The 18,219-nt window shown below is 41.5% G+C and overlaps 1 protein-coding gene across 2 annotated transcripts; it reads left to right on the top strand.

Annotated features, from left to right (window-relative positions):
* The first annotated feature begins 491 nt into the window (after nt 1-491).
* On the top strand, nt 492-17,437 carry LOC147888786 (putative prolyl 4-hydroxylase 9). 2 transcript variants are annotated; one of them, XM_087392992.1, is made up of 9 exons: nt 492-613; nt 1,025-1,245; nt 1,938-2,069; nt 4,955-5,112; nt 8,867-8,969; nt 14,327-14,422; nt 16,122-16,187; nt 16,300-16,419; nt 16,557-17,437. In XM_087392992.1, the coding sequence occupies exons 2-9, from the start codon at nt 1,123-1,125 to the stop codon at nt 16,638-16,640; spliced, it is 882 nt and encodes a 293-aa protein (XP_087249118.1). In that variant the 5' UTR covers nt 492-613; nt 1,025-1,122; the 3' UTR covers nt 16,641-17,437. The 2 variants fall into 2 exon arrangements, with proteins under 2 accessions (XP_087249118.1, XP_087249119.1); XM_087392993.1 differs by having other exon boundaries at nt 16,532-16,589.
* Nucleotides 17,438-18,219: the final 782 nt, after the last annotated feature.

Below are 18,219 nucleotides of genomic sequence, written 5' to 3'. Positions count from 1 at the left end.
TCGAATTGCACAATCCATAGAAGTTGCGGCACGTGCGGGGTTCGACGAAGCCCTCAAAGGATGCATTGCGTACACTTGGCATGCATTCGCCATAGCTCTTCAAAACGAACCGAACATTGCAGGCAGTGTTCACAGAAAATGTTTTTGCCAACAGAGACAAAAACCTTCAACTTCAAATTTGAGAGGTTCTTTTGCAGGTTTTTCGAAACTAAAATATATCTAAGATGGCCTCAAAACATAGAGATTAAAAAAAACCCTGTTTTCAAAATGTGGAGTTCAAATCTGAAAATATACATACACACATACATGCATGAAACCTGTTGTGAGAGATTCACAATAATAATAAATGAGGAGATGGGGTGTTTCCGACAGAATCTTTCAAGGACTTAGATTTAGTCCTTGCTCAGATGCCGTCAAACTCAATCTCCTTCAATCGCATCATCATCATCTTCTTCTTCTTCTTCTTCATCATCTTCTTCTTCTTCATCTTCAATTTTCATCTTCTGCTTCTCCTTCCTCACCTTCAATTTTGCTCCTTTTCTTTCATTCCCTCCATCTCACCTTCCCCTTCTCCCCAATCCGGATCTGCATTCCTTCCGTCCCCATCCTCCAGGTATTTTCCCCCTCGATTCTTCCTTTGCGCATCTTGATCTGCATTTGCAATTTCTGAATTGCCCTTTCTTTGTCATCGCTTTTGCACTTTCAAGGATCGCCTTGCTTTTCGCTCCCACCCGTATCCCTGCGCTGTCCTGCTTTGTCTTGCCGACGTGCTACGGCTTGGTTGTCCTGAAGCATTCGTGTTTGCAATGTTGCCGTATTTTTTTGGCTCCCCGTTTGTAGAAAATCTTGCCGGCCTTCGGTGGAAAGGTTCTAAATCGTGTCATTTCAAACTTCTGTATGCGTAAAAATTCTCTAAATCGCCTCCGATTCTCGCCGTCTTCGATTTGGTGTGTCATTGTAGCGCCGACTAGCTAAATTCGTAAAATCTCTTTGCTAAGAGCTGAACAAAACGATTTCAATGCAGGATCTACACGGGATCACCTCGTCGCGCCCAGTCCGCTCCCAAACTGGAAGCCAAGTTTTCTTCTATCTTCAAATCGCTTCTTAGTTAGCATATACGCAATGAAGGGCAAGACCAAGGGAAAAGGCTTCGGTACCTGTTACAATTTGCCAACGCCATTGGTGCTACTATTTTGCCTCGCGTTTTTCTTAGCGGGTTTCTATGGATCTGCGTTCGTATCCCAGGTTTAAACTTCCCGTCCTTATGAACTTTTTTTATCTTGCTATTGAGCTGTAGCTAGGGATCGTTTTTTTCCGTACTGCGGCGAATCCTGATTCGATACGTTGTAACTAAAGGTCGTAGTCGCCATTGCTATTACGGGCACAATTTACGTTGCTACTAACTCACAAACGTATTTGATATTTATTGGCACTATCTCACTAGAGGGTACTTGATTTTTCGCTGTTTGGAGAATATTTTGTTAGCTAAATTTATTTTTATAATACTGTATAATTGATTGATTGGCTTTCTCTCTTTTTAAATGATACCTATTTGAAGCTGCTCTCTCTCTCTCTCTCTCTCTCTCTCTCTCTCTCTCTCTCCCCCCCTCTCTCTCCCCCTTTCTCTCCCTCCTCTCTCTCTCTCATTTTCCAGGCATTTTATTAAAAAATTTGAAGGCCATGGTCTTACTCTCTCTCTCTCTCTCTCTCTCTCTCTCTCAGCATACAAGCATTCATTCTCTTTTGTTTTGCTGCCATAGAATGCTACGACTGCTTGCTAATTATTTTTATTTTTCCTATAGAGTTTTTAAATTATGATTGTTTACAGATGCCTTCCTGTGCTGTCACTACTTTTCCCATACTCCTGCTCTTCTTCCTTGCTGTGCTTTTGCTCCCTCGATTTGAGTAGATGATCATGATTTAATGTTCTGTGGCAGGATACGTTAGTTAAAACCCAAGTTGTAGGAGTGGGAGGTCGAAAGTCTTTGGAGGTCCTTGAAGAAGAACAACCACATCTTATGGAGCATGGGGAGAGTGGCGACCATTCTATTATGGATATGCCTTTCCAGGTAGTAACCTTGTTCAATTCATGGAGACATTTGAAATTTCAATTCATGGAGACATTTGAAATCTCAAAACTGTTCTTAGGTGCCAAACTTCATGCTAAAATCAGTGGCAACACAGTCTTTGCAGGTGAAATTATGTGCTGCTTGTTTCCTTTTAGTTCATAGATAAGCTGCATGTTAGTTTCAAAGGCAAATGCGTTTGCAATGGATTCTACATATTCTAAGAGGCAACGTTGAAAGCTGAACGACGATATCAAGCAGCATACTTCATTTTGTACTTCCAATTCTTGCATATTGTAGTACGATTTTGACTGGGGTTGTTATCTAGACCAGGTGTCAAGTTACAAGACTGAAAGCTTTTCTAATTCTTTCTTTGGACCTTCCCAAAATCGCAATGACAGAAACAGGCATCAACTAGAAAGTCATTTGAAGACAATTGATGACTCATGGCTCCTGTCTCTCAACCAATAGATGTGACTTCTCACTAAGACACATGACTTACAGCCTGCAGGGCCCATAATGATTTATAAAGCCTCGTGTCTCTAATGCAGGATATCTTCTATCCAAATGACACGTTTGAACACTAATTTTGGATTAGCAGCTTTATGGGGGCTACAATGCACAAATACCCAAAAGGGTGCACCTCAATGTAAGACACTAATGGATGTGCTCACCTTGCAGGCATGCTTCTAAGCCGAAATCTGACTTTTGGTTGGCATCATCTTAAACTTCATATTGTATACCTCTTTCATGTAGTAGGCAGGGTAGCCTGCCCACTGTAGAGACGTGAATAATGTTATACAGCCCTTGTTTTTCACAGAGACAATGAATGGAACTTCAAATCCTGATTTTTAGGCTGGAGGAATGTGCTCATTTGTACAAATGCATTTTTTCTTGATTTGTGATAGCCCTCAACGATGTGCAGGCTTCCTGTATGCCATTTCTACCTGTGCGCACACTGTCAGATCGTTAAAAAATCATGCAGCAGCAGGTGTAGGGCCTGGGGTTTTGTACAAGGTCCATATTTTCGGTGTTGGCGATTTCCTGTGCAGATTTTGCAGATTTTCTGTGCTGTTTATTCTTACCTTGGGAACAGTATAGTTATGCAGAGCCTGTCTACTGCACTGACTGCCTAACACTTCCTTGGGAGATGTGCCACCTTGGAAAACCTCCTGCAAATGCTGTGTTCTGTTTGTCATTTGCTTCAGAGTTTGCTTAGGAAGGTGTGCCTGGCATTGCGTCTAGAAGTCTCACAAAAAACTGATTTTTTGGTGAAATAAAGGGGGGGATTTTCTGGAAATGATACAAAACCCCATGCAAGTGGAACACCTCAGTATAGGGATAGCCTAATGCTGAAACCCTAACCTTGATCCTAGGGGGTGAACTTACCACTCTCACCCAAAGGTTGATACACCCAAAGACTTTTATAAATCTTAATAATCTGCATCCAATGGATTAAGTCTTGACCATGCCTCAACATCTCAGTACTCTAGCAAGATCTGTCAACAGACGTTATGAGGGTGACATGAAATTTCTACTGTTCTAGCTGGAGGATTTTAAAGAATACTCATGAGTGGATCTCTTCCTAAGTTATATAGATATATTTTTTTGTCACCAATGATTTTCAAATATCATAGGCTTGACATCGAAGAATTGGCCTCAACTATTATTAGTTTCACAATCCTATCATCGTTTTCATGCAATACTTCTCCTTTTTGCAACTGAACATTAGTACAGAAACTGTGCCTTGATTAGCACAACCTTCAAGTGGCACCAATAGAATGGATACTTTGGCTATAGATTTGACTCTACTACAACAATTGACAAATTGTTGTAGTAGTGAACGGTTTTTCAAATGCATGGAATAAATTGTACTATCTTGGCAAAAATTCATCCTACTTTTCATTATTCTCTGCAAAGTAATGTTTTAAAATTTATGCCTAGGTTACGAAGCCCGGTGCATAAACTTCCAAGTTTGAGGGGGATTTTTGATTTCTTGTTTCTGAGAATTTTAACTTTTGTCACAATTGGCCTATTCATCACTGAATATCTAGCCAAATTGCCAGATTTGATGTATTAGGTGTTGAAGTGCTGAAGACATGCAGCAGTATGAAGTTCAAGGAAATAGCCTAATGGTATTGGAGAGCATGCCTGTGCAAAATAGGTCATGGATTGTATTACCCCTTAGCCATCCTTGAGGCTACCCCTTGAATGGTCCCTACTCAAGCCAAGAAATATCCTGCTCAATTAAACAATATGCTGATGGTTGGCTAGGTGCCAGTGGTAGAACTTGTGGAAGGTCCCCCCCACGGGGTAAATGTGGGGTGGTGGTACGGATCTTTCATTGATGGGATGTATTCACCATTACAGTGAAGCTATCTTTTCCAGCAGAAATTGGTTTTGTTATGGCAGCATCTTATAAGCAAATATAATCATCAAAGGGCATTAAATACGTGGACATCAATGATTGGTCACAGCCAATAAGGCTCATCATTATTCTTGACTAACACTACTCATCCAACAAGATATACAACAAGTCATTTGTGTATCAACTCACAAGATGGTTCTTTGGTCTAAGATGCATCAGAGAGATAACTATTGACTAGCAGGTAAGGGTGTTCCTCTCACTCAGAGGATACAACTTTCCTGAAAGGTGCACTTCTTCATGCACTCGTTTTTACACGTTTTTTGTGCATACATCTTTAAAAGCAAGGATTAACTCATTATTTAAAGACGCCCCACCTTCAATGCAAGGAATCAGTCTGCTTATTTGCTTGCGTGTATGCTGATCTTTGATTTCAGATTTGTATTAGAAATTTGAGTGATGGTAGGATTATGGGTAATGAGCTGTGGAGAAACCCTGTGACTCATGCTGATATTGTAGCCAGGTGTTGAGCTGGCATCCGCGAGCATTGCTATTTCCAAAATTTGCAAGTAAGGAGCAATGTGAAGCTATCATAAAGTTGGCCAGATCACGGTTGTCGCCTTCATCTTTGGCATTGCGCAAAGGAGAGACAGTACAGAACACAAAGGATACAAGAACAAGGTATTTGAGTTCTGTGTTTGCCCCCTTTTTGTTCTTCTTGACCGGTGTTGGTCATGTGTGTGAGTAGGTTTGGAACATCCTTGCATGACAGGTGTTTGAACCGGTTTCAATGGACTGTTATGTCCCAAACATGTTTGAGCATCTTCGTGGAAATGAACCAGTTGTATACAGATTTTAATGCTGGGATGATTTTTTGAAACTGTGGTGTCTATAAATACTAGATGCTGATTGTGGATGCATAATTATTTTTCCATGGTGAACTTAGGGGGACCTTAGGGTGTCATGGCCAGATGCATCAGCGAGAGAGATTCAATCGAGTGTTTATCTTGTGGCATTACTCCGTTTTGCATTATTCCAGAAATGGACCTTAGTAATCAAGTCTATTGAAAGGTGTTATAGGAGCCTTGCCTGCGTGGGGTGATCCCAGGATGAAAGCCTCTCTTTGGTCCTACACTCTACTAGTAACCGTATAAAATAGAACCCGATGCACACCAAGATACAAATGCCGAATTGATTAACCACAGATTACACCACGTCATTCCTTGATTACACATATCTATGAAGGACCGCACACAGCCATCAGGAGCTTCATTACAATAGCACTTCAGTGGTGCATAGCCCTATTAGCTAGATTTAGATGCTCGTCTAGGAGAGACTAAAATGAAATCGTTTAGTCTTCACAAGCAGTTGTAGCTTGAATGAAGAGGTTTTGGACTACTTTTGATTAGCCTTCTTGTTAGTGCTAGCCTTTGTCATGGCTGAGTTTGCCCTTCACCTCCGGAGTGCCGACAGAAACTCAGTACGAAGACTTTGTATAAATGGGATGCTCAAGTATGTGTGGGTGTGTGGATCTGTTTGGGTCAGAGCATAAGTTTATACTATGGTGTACACTCACTCTTGGGCGCTGATGATGCCAATGGGGATGTCATAGTAGCTACTCCCTGCTATGGGTCATCGAATTTTATGGTTTTCAACCTTATGAGTGACTATCATGAGATTGAAACTGCACTATGTTGTGTTTTCAGAGGATGAGTTTGGGCATGTTCCTGGATGCATCTAGATATATGCATTGATGAAGGGGTGGTGTTGATCATGCATGCCTTGTCAGAAGCCTTTAGTGGGATCTTGTGTGTCTGCTCAACTTTGCAACTCCTTGAGTTGCATTGACTCGGGCATGCATGTACTAATCCCGGCTTAGTACCTTCGGTTGTGGAACTTGTGGCTACGTTACTCCAGGAAGATTTCGTATTGCAGGACCTCATCTTGCAACTACTTTACGTTGCTAAGCTTCGTTCTTTGCTGGATGAGAAACTTGCGGCACTACGTTATGACACGAAGTCTCGCCTCCCACCACCATCTCCCAGCAACACCAAGGATTATGTTGCTACAAGCAACAACATCCGCCAGCCTTAGCAACGACGACTATCTTACTACCAGCAACATTGGGTGCAGCAGTGATTGTGTACCAGTCAAAGTTCTTTATAGAATCGAGCTCCTTCATCACCACCATCCTGCAATGGAAGCAATATCAATCTGTGGCTGACACCTGAAATTTCGAATGGCAATCATGGAGAGATTCCTCCTGATTTCCAGCTATTGGAGCAACCTTGAATCAATGCTATGATTCGCGATCTAGTTGTTAGCAAGGTTACCTATCTTTTGTGTCCCACCTAACCGTCTCAAAAGATGCATCTTACTTCATGGGGTGGCGATGTTCCTGATCCACCATCATTTCTCTATTTGGTAACCCCTCACACTGCGATTCGTGAATGCAAAAGCGATGGCTGTTCCTTATGGTGAGTTGCCTATAGATATGTTTCCACTTTTGACATTGTGTAGTCCTCCTTCCTCTAGTGTAGAGGAAATATTTATATACAGGGGGACTTCTTTAATCTCCTTTTTGGCTACCTTCACCTAAGAAAAAGCCACTTTGGCCTGGTTTCGACTTGTTATAGCATTGGTTTGAGAAATAACAATTCTGGCTCTCTTTCTTAATCTTTTTTGAGTGAAGCTGAGTCCCTCATTGTCCTTTTTGAGAAAGAGAACAAAATCCCACCTCCCCCCTCCATTGCATTGTGTCATGTTTAGACATTTGAATTATTTTCTTCTGCTTAGTTGCCTTAAGGTCTTTAATCTCATGTATCAAGTCTGCGTTTCTGTTTTGAGCTGTTTTAACTAAGCCTGCCAGTTCGTACTCTCTTGCTGTCCATTAGCTGTTCTAGTATGGAACTTCCAGGTATACCAATTTTTTTTTACATAACCTTAAGGTATCCTTTAAGAGTTAGGTCCCTTCTCTCGTGGAATTCCCAATGGTTTTCCGTTCATTACATTATTTACTTTTTCTTGGATCTTCTTGAATTTATACACAGGGGGACTTCTTTAATCTCCTTTTTGGCTACCTTCACCTAAGAAAAAGCCACTTTGGCCTGGTTTCGACTTGTTATAGCATTGGTTTGAGAAATAACAATTCTGGCTCTCTTTCTTAATCTTTTTTGAGTGAAGCTGAGTCCCTCATTGTCCTTTTTGAGAAAGAGAACAAAATCCCACCTCCCCCCTCCATTGCATTGTGTCATGTTTAGACATTTGAATTATTTTCTTCTGCTTAGTTGCCTTAAGGTCTTTAATCTCATGTATCAAGTCTGCGTTTCTGTTTTGAGCTGTTTTAACTAAGCCTGCCAGTTCGTACTCTCTTGCTGTCCATTAGCTGTTCTAGTATGGAACTTCCAGGTATACCAATTTTTTTTTACATAACCTTAAGGTATCCTTTAAGAGTTAGGTCCCTGCTCTCGTGGAATTCCCAATGGTTTTCCGTTCATTACATTATTTACTTTTTCTTGGATCTTCTTGAATTCATGCGCATGTGCGTGCACGCGCGCGTGCACACGCACACACACAAACACGTGTGTGTGTGTGTGTGTGAGAGAGAGAGAGAGAGGATAATGATATGATTTTAATAATGTTCACTAGGGACCTAATAGGACCTATGGGACCAAGAGTGGTGCTGTATCAAATATTACAAGTTGCAGCTCAAAACCTCATTCATTATGTGGTTGTGATCTTGCTATTGTGTGAGCTATATCTTGCTCCAGTGTTCCAAGGCTTTCATTATGTAGGTACCTACCATTTTGGCTAGCTGCCCAAAAAGGCTGTATAGATTTATGGGTGAGAGGACTCATATGGTGTATTTCTGCCTGATGTGCTGTTATGTCCTTCATATGATACATTCATCTTCAATGTTTTCTAGTGGGCATATTGTGCAAACACTATTCTCTTCTTCCCATCTGCCTGTACATTTCAAGTTCATGAGAGCTAGTCGTTAGATTGTGTATTAGCTGTCTCTTTAAGAGAGAGATGTTGTCACTAAGACATTGCTGTCTTCCATAGTGTCTTTCCAACAGTCAATTCCTGCCCTGTACCAGGCTTTGTTTTTAGTTGCCTCCATTGCATGGTGCAGAAGTCTGTCTGTATCCATTTCTTGTACAGAGTAACAAAGTAGTTCTGCCTCCAATGGTAGCATGCCTGTGGCAGCCAGTAGAATGGGTAGGGTGTTTGTACAGGGTGTTTGTACTTTAGCTACCAATTTTCAATCTCTTACACCTTTCTGCTCTCTTCCAATATTCCCTTGTGAGGCATTGAAGCCCAAGCATGGCATCTATATAGAATCAATGCACACAGGCACAGGCACACGCGCACACAGAGAGAGAGAGAGATTTGCATAAATAGAGATTGACACTAGTTATTGCTTACATGGCAGCTCAGGCACTTTCTTGATTGCAAAGCAGGACAAGACAGGGACCTTGCGTTGGGTAGAAGAAAAGATGGCTAGAGCTACTATGGTTCCCATATCTCACGGGGAGGTATGATATAGGTGCTTTGACTGAATTTACATGATGTGATGCATCTTTGGTGATTTTGAGAATTTTGTTTGAATCTTTCCAATGTTTATTTAAAACATTGATTTTATTCTTTGAGGTGCTACATATTCAGATATTAAAAAATATGTAAATAATCAAATAAATAAATAAATAATATATGCACTATGTACACACACACACACACACACGCACCCACGCATACAGACATACATACATGTACACACACATACAGAGAGAGAGAGAGAGAGTTTATTAAAGTTTGCGAAAGACCGATGGGTCTATGAGATTGAAGAAAAACCTGATACAGTGAGCAAAAGGGTGGAGCTACTAAGCGAGCATTCTAACCCATGCTAGAAAATTGTGTAGACATAGTCAGTGATATCATAGTACATGTCCACCAAAAAACCTAAACAGCCATCCTGGCATCATCATCCTCATGTGGAGACACAGTCTGATCCAATCATAGTTACCAGCCGAAACGGAAACGGAAGAAACAGAAGAAACGGAGTTTCCGGGCCCCGCCGAAACGGAAACGGAAGAAACGGCAATATGATACAATTTATGTATAAAAATTTATTTTTTATACATAATATAATTATCAATAGAGTGCAAATCATACATAATACAAATTACAATTATCTATACTTGAAGGCTGAAGCTTCAGGCTTCAGCCTTCAAGCATCAATGCATCATTCATGATTCATGCCTCTATGATTCTAAATTCTTGAATGATGCTTCAATAATCTGAAATCAACATGTATCATGAGTCATGACTAACAAGTTTGGCATTACAAGAATCTGAAATTTAGAAGTTTGAAGTACTTAAAAGTTTAAACTTAGCACACAAGTTGAAACTTGAAACTTGAAACTTGAAAGTATTCAATGTCCAGACTCCATAGATGATCATGATTCATGGTCCACAAATTTCATGATCATGATTCATGACTCATGACTCATGAGTCATGCAAGACTCAAAATAAAAGCACTCATGGATGATATAAAAAAACAGCAGGACTACTGATCATCTGCATCATCCATGGCCTCCTCGTCATCGTCATCCTCTGCGTCCTCAGATAAGTTCGAGGCATCTGTGTCACTGTCTGAAGAAGAATCATCAACATCAGGATCAGGACCATCGGGTGCAACTGAAGTACTAGCACCATCTCCAGATGGTTGAGTGTATGATCGTGTGTGGTGTGCTGGTGCTGACAGCTCCTCATACAACATGGTGTATATGTCCAGCTCCTCCCGTGGGATATCTGGTATGACCTCCATCTTCTCCACGTCCACCTTGTCTACATTCACTTGGCGAGGTTCGGGGCAGCCGGCGGTGAACTCAAGGAGACGGAGGTTGCAATGACAAAACACCAACCGCTCCAATTGAGCCGTGCTCAATCTGTTCCTCTTCTTTGTGTGAAAGAGGGCCCAAGTGCTCCAGTTCCTCTCACAAGGACCGGAACTGCAGTCCTGTGAGAGAACACGTATAGCAAGGCGTTTTTGCCATAAGCCAATTAAGCCGAGATAAGTATCAGGAACTTGATAACTTTAAACATATTTGTAGTAGATAAAACTTCAAATTACTTAACGACTAAGCTCCAACTAGTGGCGTTGGAACTTGTCTCTTAGACTCTTACCAAAGTAGGAGTACAGTTGCCATATTTCTCCCACCAGGAGACAGGTTGCAACTGTGTCTCTCGGAGCCTAGCTGTAGGTCGACCAAAGGAGAGGCTATGATTGCGGAACAATAGAAGTTCATCCTCCAGTCTTCGTTGCATCTCCAAGTCACCACCCGTCCAATTTTGTAGATATTGTTGCATCCCCTCCTCCAACTCGTCATTCTCATATTGCTCTTGACTGCGCCAGAGCGGATGCAATACATGTGCCACCGCATGGATTGGGCGGTGGAACCAATTCCACTGCTTATTCCATATAGCACGGATGGACTCAACCCTAAATCATGCCACAAGAAATTAGAATGCATTATGCATGCAAAATTCATAGACTATAGATAATAGTACATACATAATATATATCTGAAAATTCCAGGCTTCATGATAACAAATTGCCATTTAGTAACTGCAATAATTATACATATTACAAAAGTAAAAAGTCTTACTTATCAGGCGATAGGGAAGTGTTTCTGTTGAGGGCCTCTCCAATCTTGTCCATAAACTCGTACAAGAGCCTTAATGTGCTTCCCTCCATGTCTGTGATGCGAAGCACCGTGTAGATAGGATTAATCGATTTGATTAATGCCTCCGCCTCATTCCACCAAGACTCATCCATGATCATGCGAAAAAATTTGATAGACTTTGCTTGGCCTCTATCATCCCAATCTCCCCACTCCCGAGACACAACCGTGTGCAACAAGCCCTGGCGCACTCGCACAAGCCTCTCCACCACTATGAACATGTAAGCAAACCTTGTGGTTGGAGGTTTCAATAGCTCAAGGTCACTGTAAGCCCGATAGATGCTGAGGACTTTGGGTCTCTTCGTGACAAACTTCACGATACTGCGGGCTGTGGAGAAGATGGCATCAATCCAAGGTATCTTCCCTATGTCCTCGATCAAAAGATCAAGGCAATGTGAGGCACAGGGTGTCCACACAATCTTAGGGAACTCATCTTCTAACATGGCACCCATTGACACACAATTGCTGCCATTATCTGTCACCACCTGCACCACATACTCAACACCTATCTCCATAATGGCTGCCCGTAAATGCTCCAAAATATACAGCCCTGTAATCACTGTACTTGCAGTGGAAGCGTCTATGGCTTTCAAGAACATGGTTCCCTTGCAAGAAGATACTAAAATATTGTACACATTCCTCTTGCGTGCATCTGACCATCCATCGCATAAGAGTGTGCATCCATATTTTTTCCAAGTCTCTTTCAAGGGCTTCATTTGGTCTTCCACACATTCCCTCTCTCTTCTTAGCTCTCTTGTCCGCAAGGCCTCATATGTAGGCCCTTCCCATTCATACCCAATGCGGCTTACGGCTCTCATGGCCTTCCTCCATCGTGTAGTCTTCGCCACATGAAAGGGTATTGCACATTGTATGAAGAGCTTTGTGAGCTCACTAGTGGCCTCCTTCACTGCTTGCTTTTGCAAGCGTGCTTGAATGCTAGACCTTTGCAGTGGTCCTCTTTTCCCCGCACTGGCATCCACACTAATTGATCCATGTGGCAAGGGTGTTCTTGTGGCACTAGGACCTGCGCTCGATGTAGTTGATGCCCCTCTACTTCTCTTTGCAGAACCCAATGTGCTGGCATCATCCAATGGCTCAGTGTCAGCATCCTCTTCTTCATCTTGTAGCCTTTGTCCTCCACTTTTTGCAGCCAAGGTTGCCATACGCGCACGCTTCCATTCTGCTAGGCCACCTTTCACTGCAGTAGGCACGAACTCACAAGGTCCTACATCCTTGCAGGGAACACCTGCTAGATGGTCTTTCACCCGTGTGACAGACCCCATCTTGCTTATGCCGCAATAGTTGCATCTCCACTTCTTGGAGCCACCGCCTCCTTTATAACTATCCAGGAGGGAGACATGGACCCAATAAGCATCTCTCGGCATTGAGGAGGATGGAGAGGTGAGGAGGAGGATGGAGAGGTCACAAGTGACTCGTGAGAAAGGATGGGAGGTAGACTGTAGAAGGAGGATGGAGAGATAGAGGTAAAAGAGGATGGAGAGGTAGAAGTGAAGGAGAAAGGAGAGGAGGAGGATGGAGAGGTAGAAGGTAAGATTAAAGAGAGGATGGAGAGAAGAAGGATGGAGGGATGGAGTCAGGACAGCAGGCTGCCAAGGATGGAGAAGATGGAGCAAAGGATGAAGAGGATGGAGAGAGCTCAGAGAAGGATGGAGGTGAGGGCAGGTCCAAGAGCAAAGGATGGGATGGAGAGAGCTTGAAGGATGCTGAAAGGATGCTGGAAGGAGGTTGGATTCTGGAAGGAGGCTGAAAGAAAGCGGGAGGCGGCGAAGAACGGAGCAGGCCGCGGCAAAATTCTGAAAGAAAACAGAGAAAACCCGTTTTTAGGGTTTCTGGGAAAAACAGCAAAAACGAAACGCCGTTTCTTGACGAAACGGCGTTTCCGTTTCCGTTTCGTGTCACGAAACGTGCGTTTCGTGCAACTATGGATCCAATACAATACAATAGGCATATAGAACATCAAGATACACCCGACGGCTGACTAGGCAGTGTAGGCAGGAAGCGAGTAATGGATCGTTGTCTGCTATTTGGATGAGTAACATGTTGTGTCCTCTCGGCCGCTACTCGGTGTCTGACGAGCGCCACTGTAACCCCGGTCGGTTGCCTCCCAGGCCCGAAGAGAGAGATGTCAGTGAGTGTGATATGTGCGTCTCTACTTGGTGTGTCACGTCTCGGTCTCAGGGTCTCTGCTTCTCCTGCTAACCGTGACAGCAACCTGCTCTGCCTGGAAGAACTATGTGAGGCACGGTCTCATGTTCTTGTCTCCTCGATCTGATAAGACGATCTCTATGTCGGACTGCCTCGTGAATAAAAGCTGTCAGGCATCTCTGGTCTGGGTATAGGAGTCATCGTCTGGAGAGGCCCTTGAACCCGTCTTTGAAAAGGCAATGTTATCGTCCACGAATCTCATAGTAGACTGGGCAACGGAAAAGAAAGTGCTCCTTTGACTCCACCTCATGGCACCCACACAATGTGCAGATGCGACTCTCCCTGGGTATCCCCTCTGCACGCCTGCTCTTGATACGAAGCCGGTGCGATGACACACGTAACTGCCCAAGGGCAATCCTGAGTGAATGTGGTAGGTAGATCTGGGTGTATCCTGGTGGAATGATGAAACCCTCTGCTGAAATGTGTAAGCAGTGGTCCCGATAGAAGCTGAGCTTCAGAGAGAGAGAGAGAGAGAGAGAGATGCATATACATACAAGATTCTAGAATATTTCATCTATGCAAAATCTATCAAGTGGAAAGTAAAGCTATGCTTATGTTCTTCTAATTGTCACTCACAAGATTGAATATATTGGTCTTGTAAAGTTGTGCACATGCATGTTTGCATGCACTCATGCACACACATGAGACATACAAGCTACCTCAATCTTTTTTTCTTTTCTATTCTCTTTGTGTGTGTGTATTTTCTTTCTTGCCCTGGTTCTCTAAAAAATTTCTCATTTGGAAGATTGAATACATTATAGTCTTGTGAAGGTGCATAAATTTACATGAGACATACAAATCGACCTGCTTACTTAGCTACTTACTCTACTAGTTTCTACTTAATCTACTGTGTAGAGTAAATGTATGTCACCAATTAATTATTTTTGTACACTATTTCCTGTGTTTGTACTTGAACTTGCAGGCATTCAATGTTCTACGGTATGAAATAGGCCAGAAGTACAACAGTCATTACGATTTTTTCAACCCAGCTGAATATGGGCCTCAAAAGAGTCAAAGGGTAAGTTCTAATCAACTTAAACATTTTTCAATAACACCTCAAATTGATCTGCCATAGCTTTCATTCATGAGCATCTAATTGTGATGAAAATATAGGTGACATTTACACTACATTGTTTGTAAGCATGATGATGAGAATCCATGTCCGCCACTGTTAAAGATCTTCAATGTGTAAGTTGATAATATCTTTAAACCAAGAATAGGCTACCTTGATTGGGAAGTTGATGTCCACCTGAGGCAAGTTTCCTTGACTCTGGACCAATATAAACTGCTATCCATAAAAAGGGTGGTAGGGGAAGCATTTGATGCATGTTGCTAGCAGATGGTGGTACATCTCACCTGTGTTGGAACCTGAGGAGCCGGCCTATTACTGTACATGTGTGAGCCATATGGTTTTATTGTAACGCAGATCTTCTCGTATGCATTGTGTTGGTCATTCATCTCGAGAGATGAACTGAAGAGTTGAGTTTTGACGTACCAATCCAAAGTGCCTTTTATAAGCTATGAAATAGAGTGCAGGAACGAAGAAATGGGACCCATTACATGCTGAACTTACCAAAATTTTGCTTTGTTAAAGTCCAATTTTCACACTTATTTTGTGAATGTGAAAATGTGCTAAAAATCATCCCCAACAGAGCTATCCTGAGCCTTTCTTACATGGTATGGGGACTCAAAGGGAGTAATCAGAGGGCAGCAGGCTTTGCCAGGATTCTATAGGCGGTTTCCAGAAGGATGTATGATCATCTGGGTAAGAGTCTGAAGGCATCTGCCTATACAAGAAAATCTCCCAGGGGAAAGAGGGAAGATTGATCTTGAGTAATAGAACAAAAGAATACCATTCTTCAGAGTAAGGTCCTGATTGTAAGGACAGTGGAGACATAGGAGGTAGCAATGCTGTATAGGTCTCTTCTGTTAGAAAGAGTGTTAAGAACAACACATGTGAAAGTCAACATGTCAGGTGCGTGTATCGTGAAAGTCAACATGTTTGGTGCAAAAGTTGGATCCCTTCGTAAATTCATTCATGTAAAAGTCCAAAGTCGACTTTTGCAGAATAGAACAGTCTTTTTCACTTAACCACACGAGATTTCAAGTGCCCATTTTCCAACCTCTAAAACCATCCATAAACCAAGATCCTCTCTTATCTTTTTGTACAATTAAGTCGTGGTATCCTTGCTGATTCAGGCTTGAGAGAGATAGGGTCTGGTTTTAAAAACCTAAGAGCTTAAGGACAAGGATTAAATTTTTTATTTAAGCTGCTACTCATAAATAGTAGATTGAGCTTGACTCGTCAGAGTCTGATTTGCATTGGACATAGTTCTAGTGGAGTTTGAGATATCAAGAATTCATCATTGTTGCAGCTAAGAAGCTTTTTGGGGAAATTTGTATCACTGCTTGATAGCTCTCAATTTTGCCATAAACATTCTTTAAAGTCGTACATTCAACTATTTTCCTCATGATTTTCATTCTTTCTATAGTTTTATTTGATGCATGGAATACCAGAAACCCATGTGAAAATTACATGTCAATTTAATCCTAAATAACCTATATTTTTCTTTCAAATTTACAGTCCGTCCTATCTTCTCTGTCTTCACCTCATGGCTTGTTCAAGGAGATTATGGGCTCTTGATGTGTATGTTTCAGGCCTTTTTGTAATTGAAATATGACTTTTTTGTCTTAATGTGATGAATTTGTCCATACAGATGGCATCGTTTCTTCTTTATCTTTCCGATGTAGCGGAAGGAGGAGAGACTATGTTTCCATTTGAGGTAAAAGCAACTGTATCTCTATTTAGAACTTCTTGGAAATGGACCTCTGTGATACAAAGCATGATCCTCTTAAGTAAAATCAAGTGTGTGTTATTGTTTTCATGATCTGCAGGGGTATCAAAATATGAATATTAATTACGACTACAGGCAATGCATTGGACTCAAAGTGAAACCTCAGCAAGGAGATGCCTTGCTTTTCTATTCAATGTTCCCTAATGGAACTTTTGATAAGGTAAGCGTACCATTGTCAATAGTATCACAACTCCACTGCTGCTTCAAGTGTAGGAATTGCAGTCCTTTAAAAACATGTAATACTCCCATAGGTTTGTTTAATGCCTTAACAGAGCAATGATTCGTGCACTTGAACAGACTTCTTTACATGGTAGCTGCCCAGTCATCAAAGGTGAGAAATGGGTTGCCACTAAGTGGATTAGAGATCAAGATCGTTGGTGAAATGATCCTTTGCATGTTTGAGGTAGGAGCTCAGCTATCTTGCATGAGAATCGAGGTCAAGAGGTCAAGCTTTGTATACAGTTGCTGGCTTAGTTGTTCAGTTACATCAGGCTTGTAATAGCTATGTAATGGTAAATATGCTCAATCATTAACTGCAAGTGCTCAATTTTGGGGGATTCAACATCTCAAGGCTCAATACGTAGTATTCTAAGGCCAGTGCATGCTTAAGGTACAGATAACGATGATGGTCTCTTAGCTTGTTTAATAAATTTACAATTATGAGATCATTTGGCAATACCAGTTTTTTGGGTAAGGATGATATTTTTTCTCGGCGGGTCAAAATCTAGATGTAAACTTCAGATGAGTGCTGATGTAAAGCGAGTCCTCATAAATGATGTCTTAGTACATGTTAGGCAAAAGTCCAGTAGATTTGGACTGGAGTTCCATATCCCATTTTTCTTCGCTGTCGATAACTTCAAGCAGAGAAATGTATTAATTGCCATTTACAGAAGCACAAGCAATCTAGCTTAATCATCACTCTCAAGAAATACCATATCCAATGGATCAAGGGTCTTGCATTTGCTATCAGCAGATAAAGACCTTTGAAGCAATTCTTGTCATGGCATCTTAACTGTTCTCCTTCTATTTGGGATAAGTACGTAATTTTTGCATGTTGCACTGCAGTTAGTTGTACATTTCGACGATATTGTTAGAAATGTGGACAGTTATAAGCCATTTATTTCATGTCAGGCCTAATGGTGAAATATCTACCATTCGTGGGGACTGGAGCCCAGAGCTAATGAAGGCATTTAATAGTTCTGACATTTTGTCCACATTATGACCACTGGATTATGTTAATTATTTTTTTCCTTCCATTTGTTTGCAGTCCATTTTTTCGAGCAACTGTTTCACTTTTGGTTTTTTTTTAAAAGGGGGAGAGGGGGGGGGGGCGGCAAGCATTCTAAAATATGAAACGGTCACTCTACAAGGTCTAGTTGGATGAGTTTGTGTAGGCTGCATTTAATATTGCAGGCGAGTCCAAGTGTATCACAAACTGCTCTTCTGACATTTTTGTTGACATTATGGCTACTGAATTATGCTAATTGTTTTTGTCCTTTCCATTGTTAGCAGTCCATTTTCCCAATCATTTCTGTGCTCTCGTTTTTTTGGGGGTTTTTGTGTGAGCAAGCATTCTAATTTCTAAGTTAATGAAAATGGTTTCTCTACTAGTTGAATGAGTTTGTGTACGTTGCATTTAGTTCTTACTTCAATGGAGTGTCTTTATAATGGTTAGCCTGGTTTTGTCTTTAGAACATCACTACGTTAAGAACATCACTACGTTGATTTGTATATACACTAAGTTCGAGAATATTTTTTTATGCTACTGATGATCTAGTGAGAAATAGGCCATTCATAGAGAATATATATGGCTGTAAGCAAGAAATGAAAACCAATTTCAGTAACTTTAGTTGCACTTCTGATCATAGGAACTAACGAGTTTTGGAAAAGCCAAAAAAGAAAAAAATCATTTAGGCATCCATTGAGCATCATCTCTAGCATATGATCCTTATAATTTACC

The sequence above is a fragment of the Dipteris shenzhenensis genome, chromosome 21 (genome assembly GCF_047967505.1).
Source record: "Dipteris shenzhenensis isolate YYH24624 ecotype China chromosome 21, Dip_SZ_1.0, whole genome shotgun sequence".
NCBI lineage: Eukaryota > Viridiplantae > Streptophyta > Polypodiopsida > Gleicheniales > Dipteridaceae > Dipteris > Dipteris shenzhenensis.
This window is presented reverse-complemented; position numbering and strand designations above follow the sequence as displayed.

Excerpts from the sequence above, each read along its gene's own strand:
- LOC147888786 (XM_087392992.1), top strand. The coding sequence starts at position 1,123 with ATGAAGGGCAAGACCAAGGGAAAAGGCTTCGGTACCTGTTACAATTTG. Across the intron at positions 16,188-16,299 it reads AGACTATGTTTCCATTTGAG|GGGTATCAAAATATGAATAT; the intron begins GTAAAAGCAACT and ends CATGATCTGCAG. Across the intron at positions 16,420-16,556 it reads CTAATGGAACTTTTGATAAG|ACTTCTTTACATGGTAGCTG; the intron begins GTAAGCGTACCA and ends GCACTTGAACAG.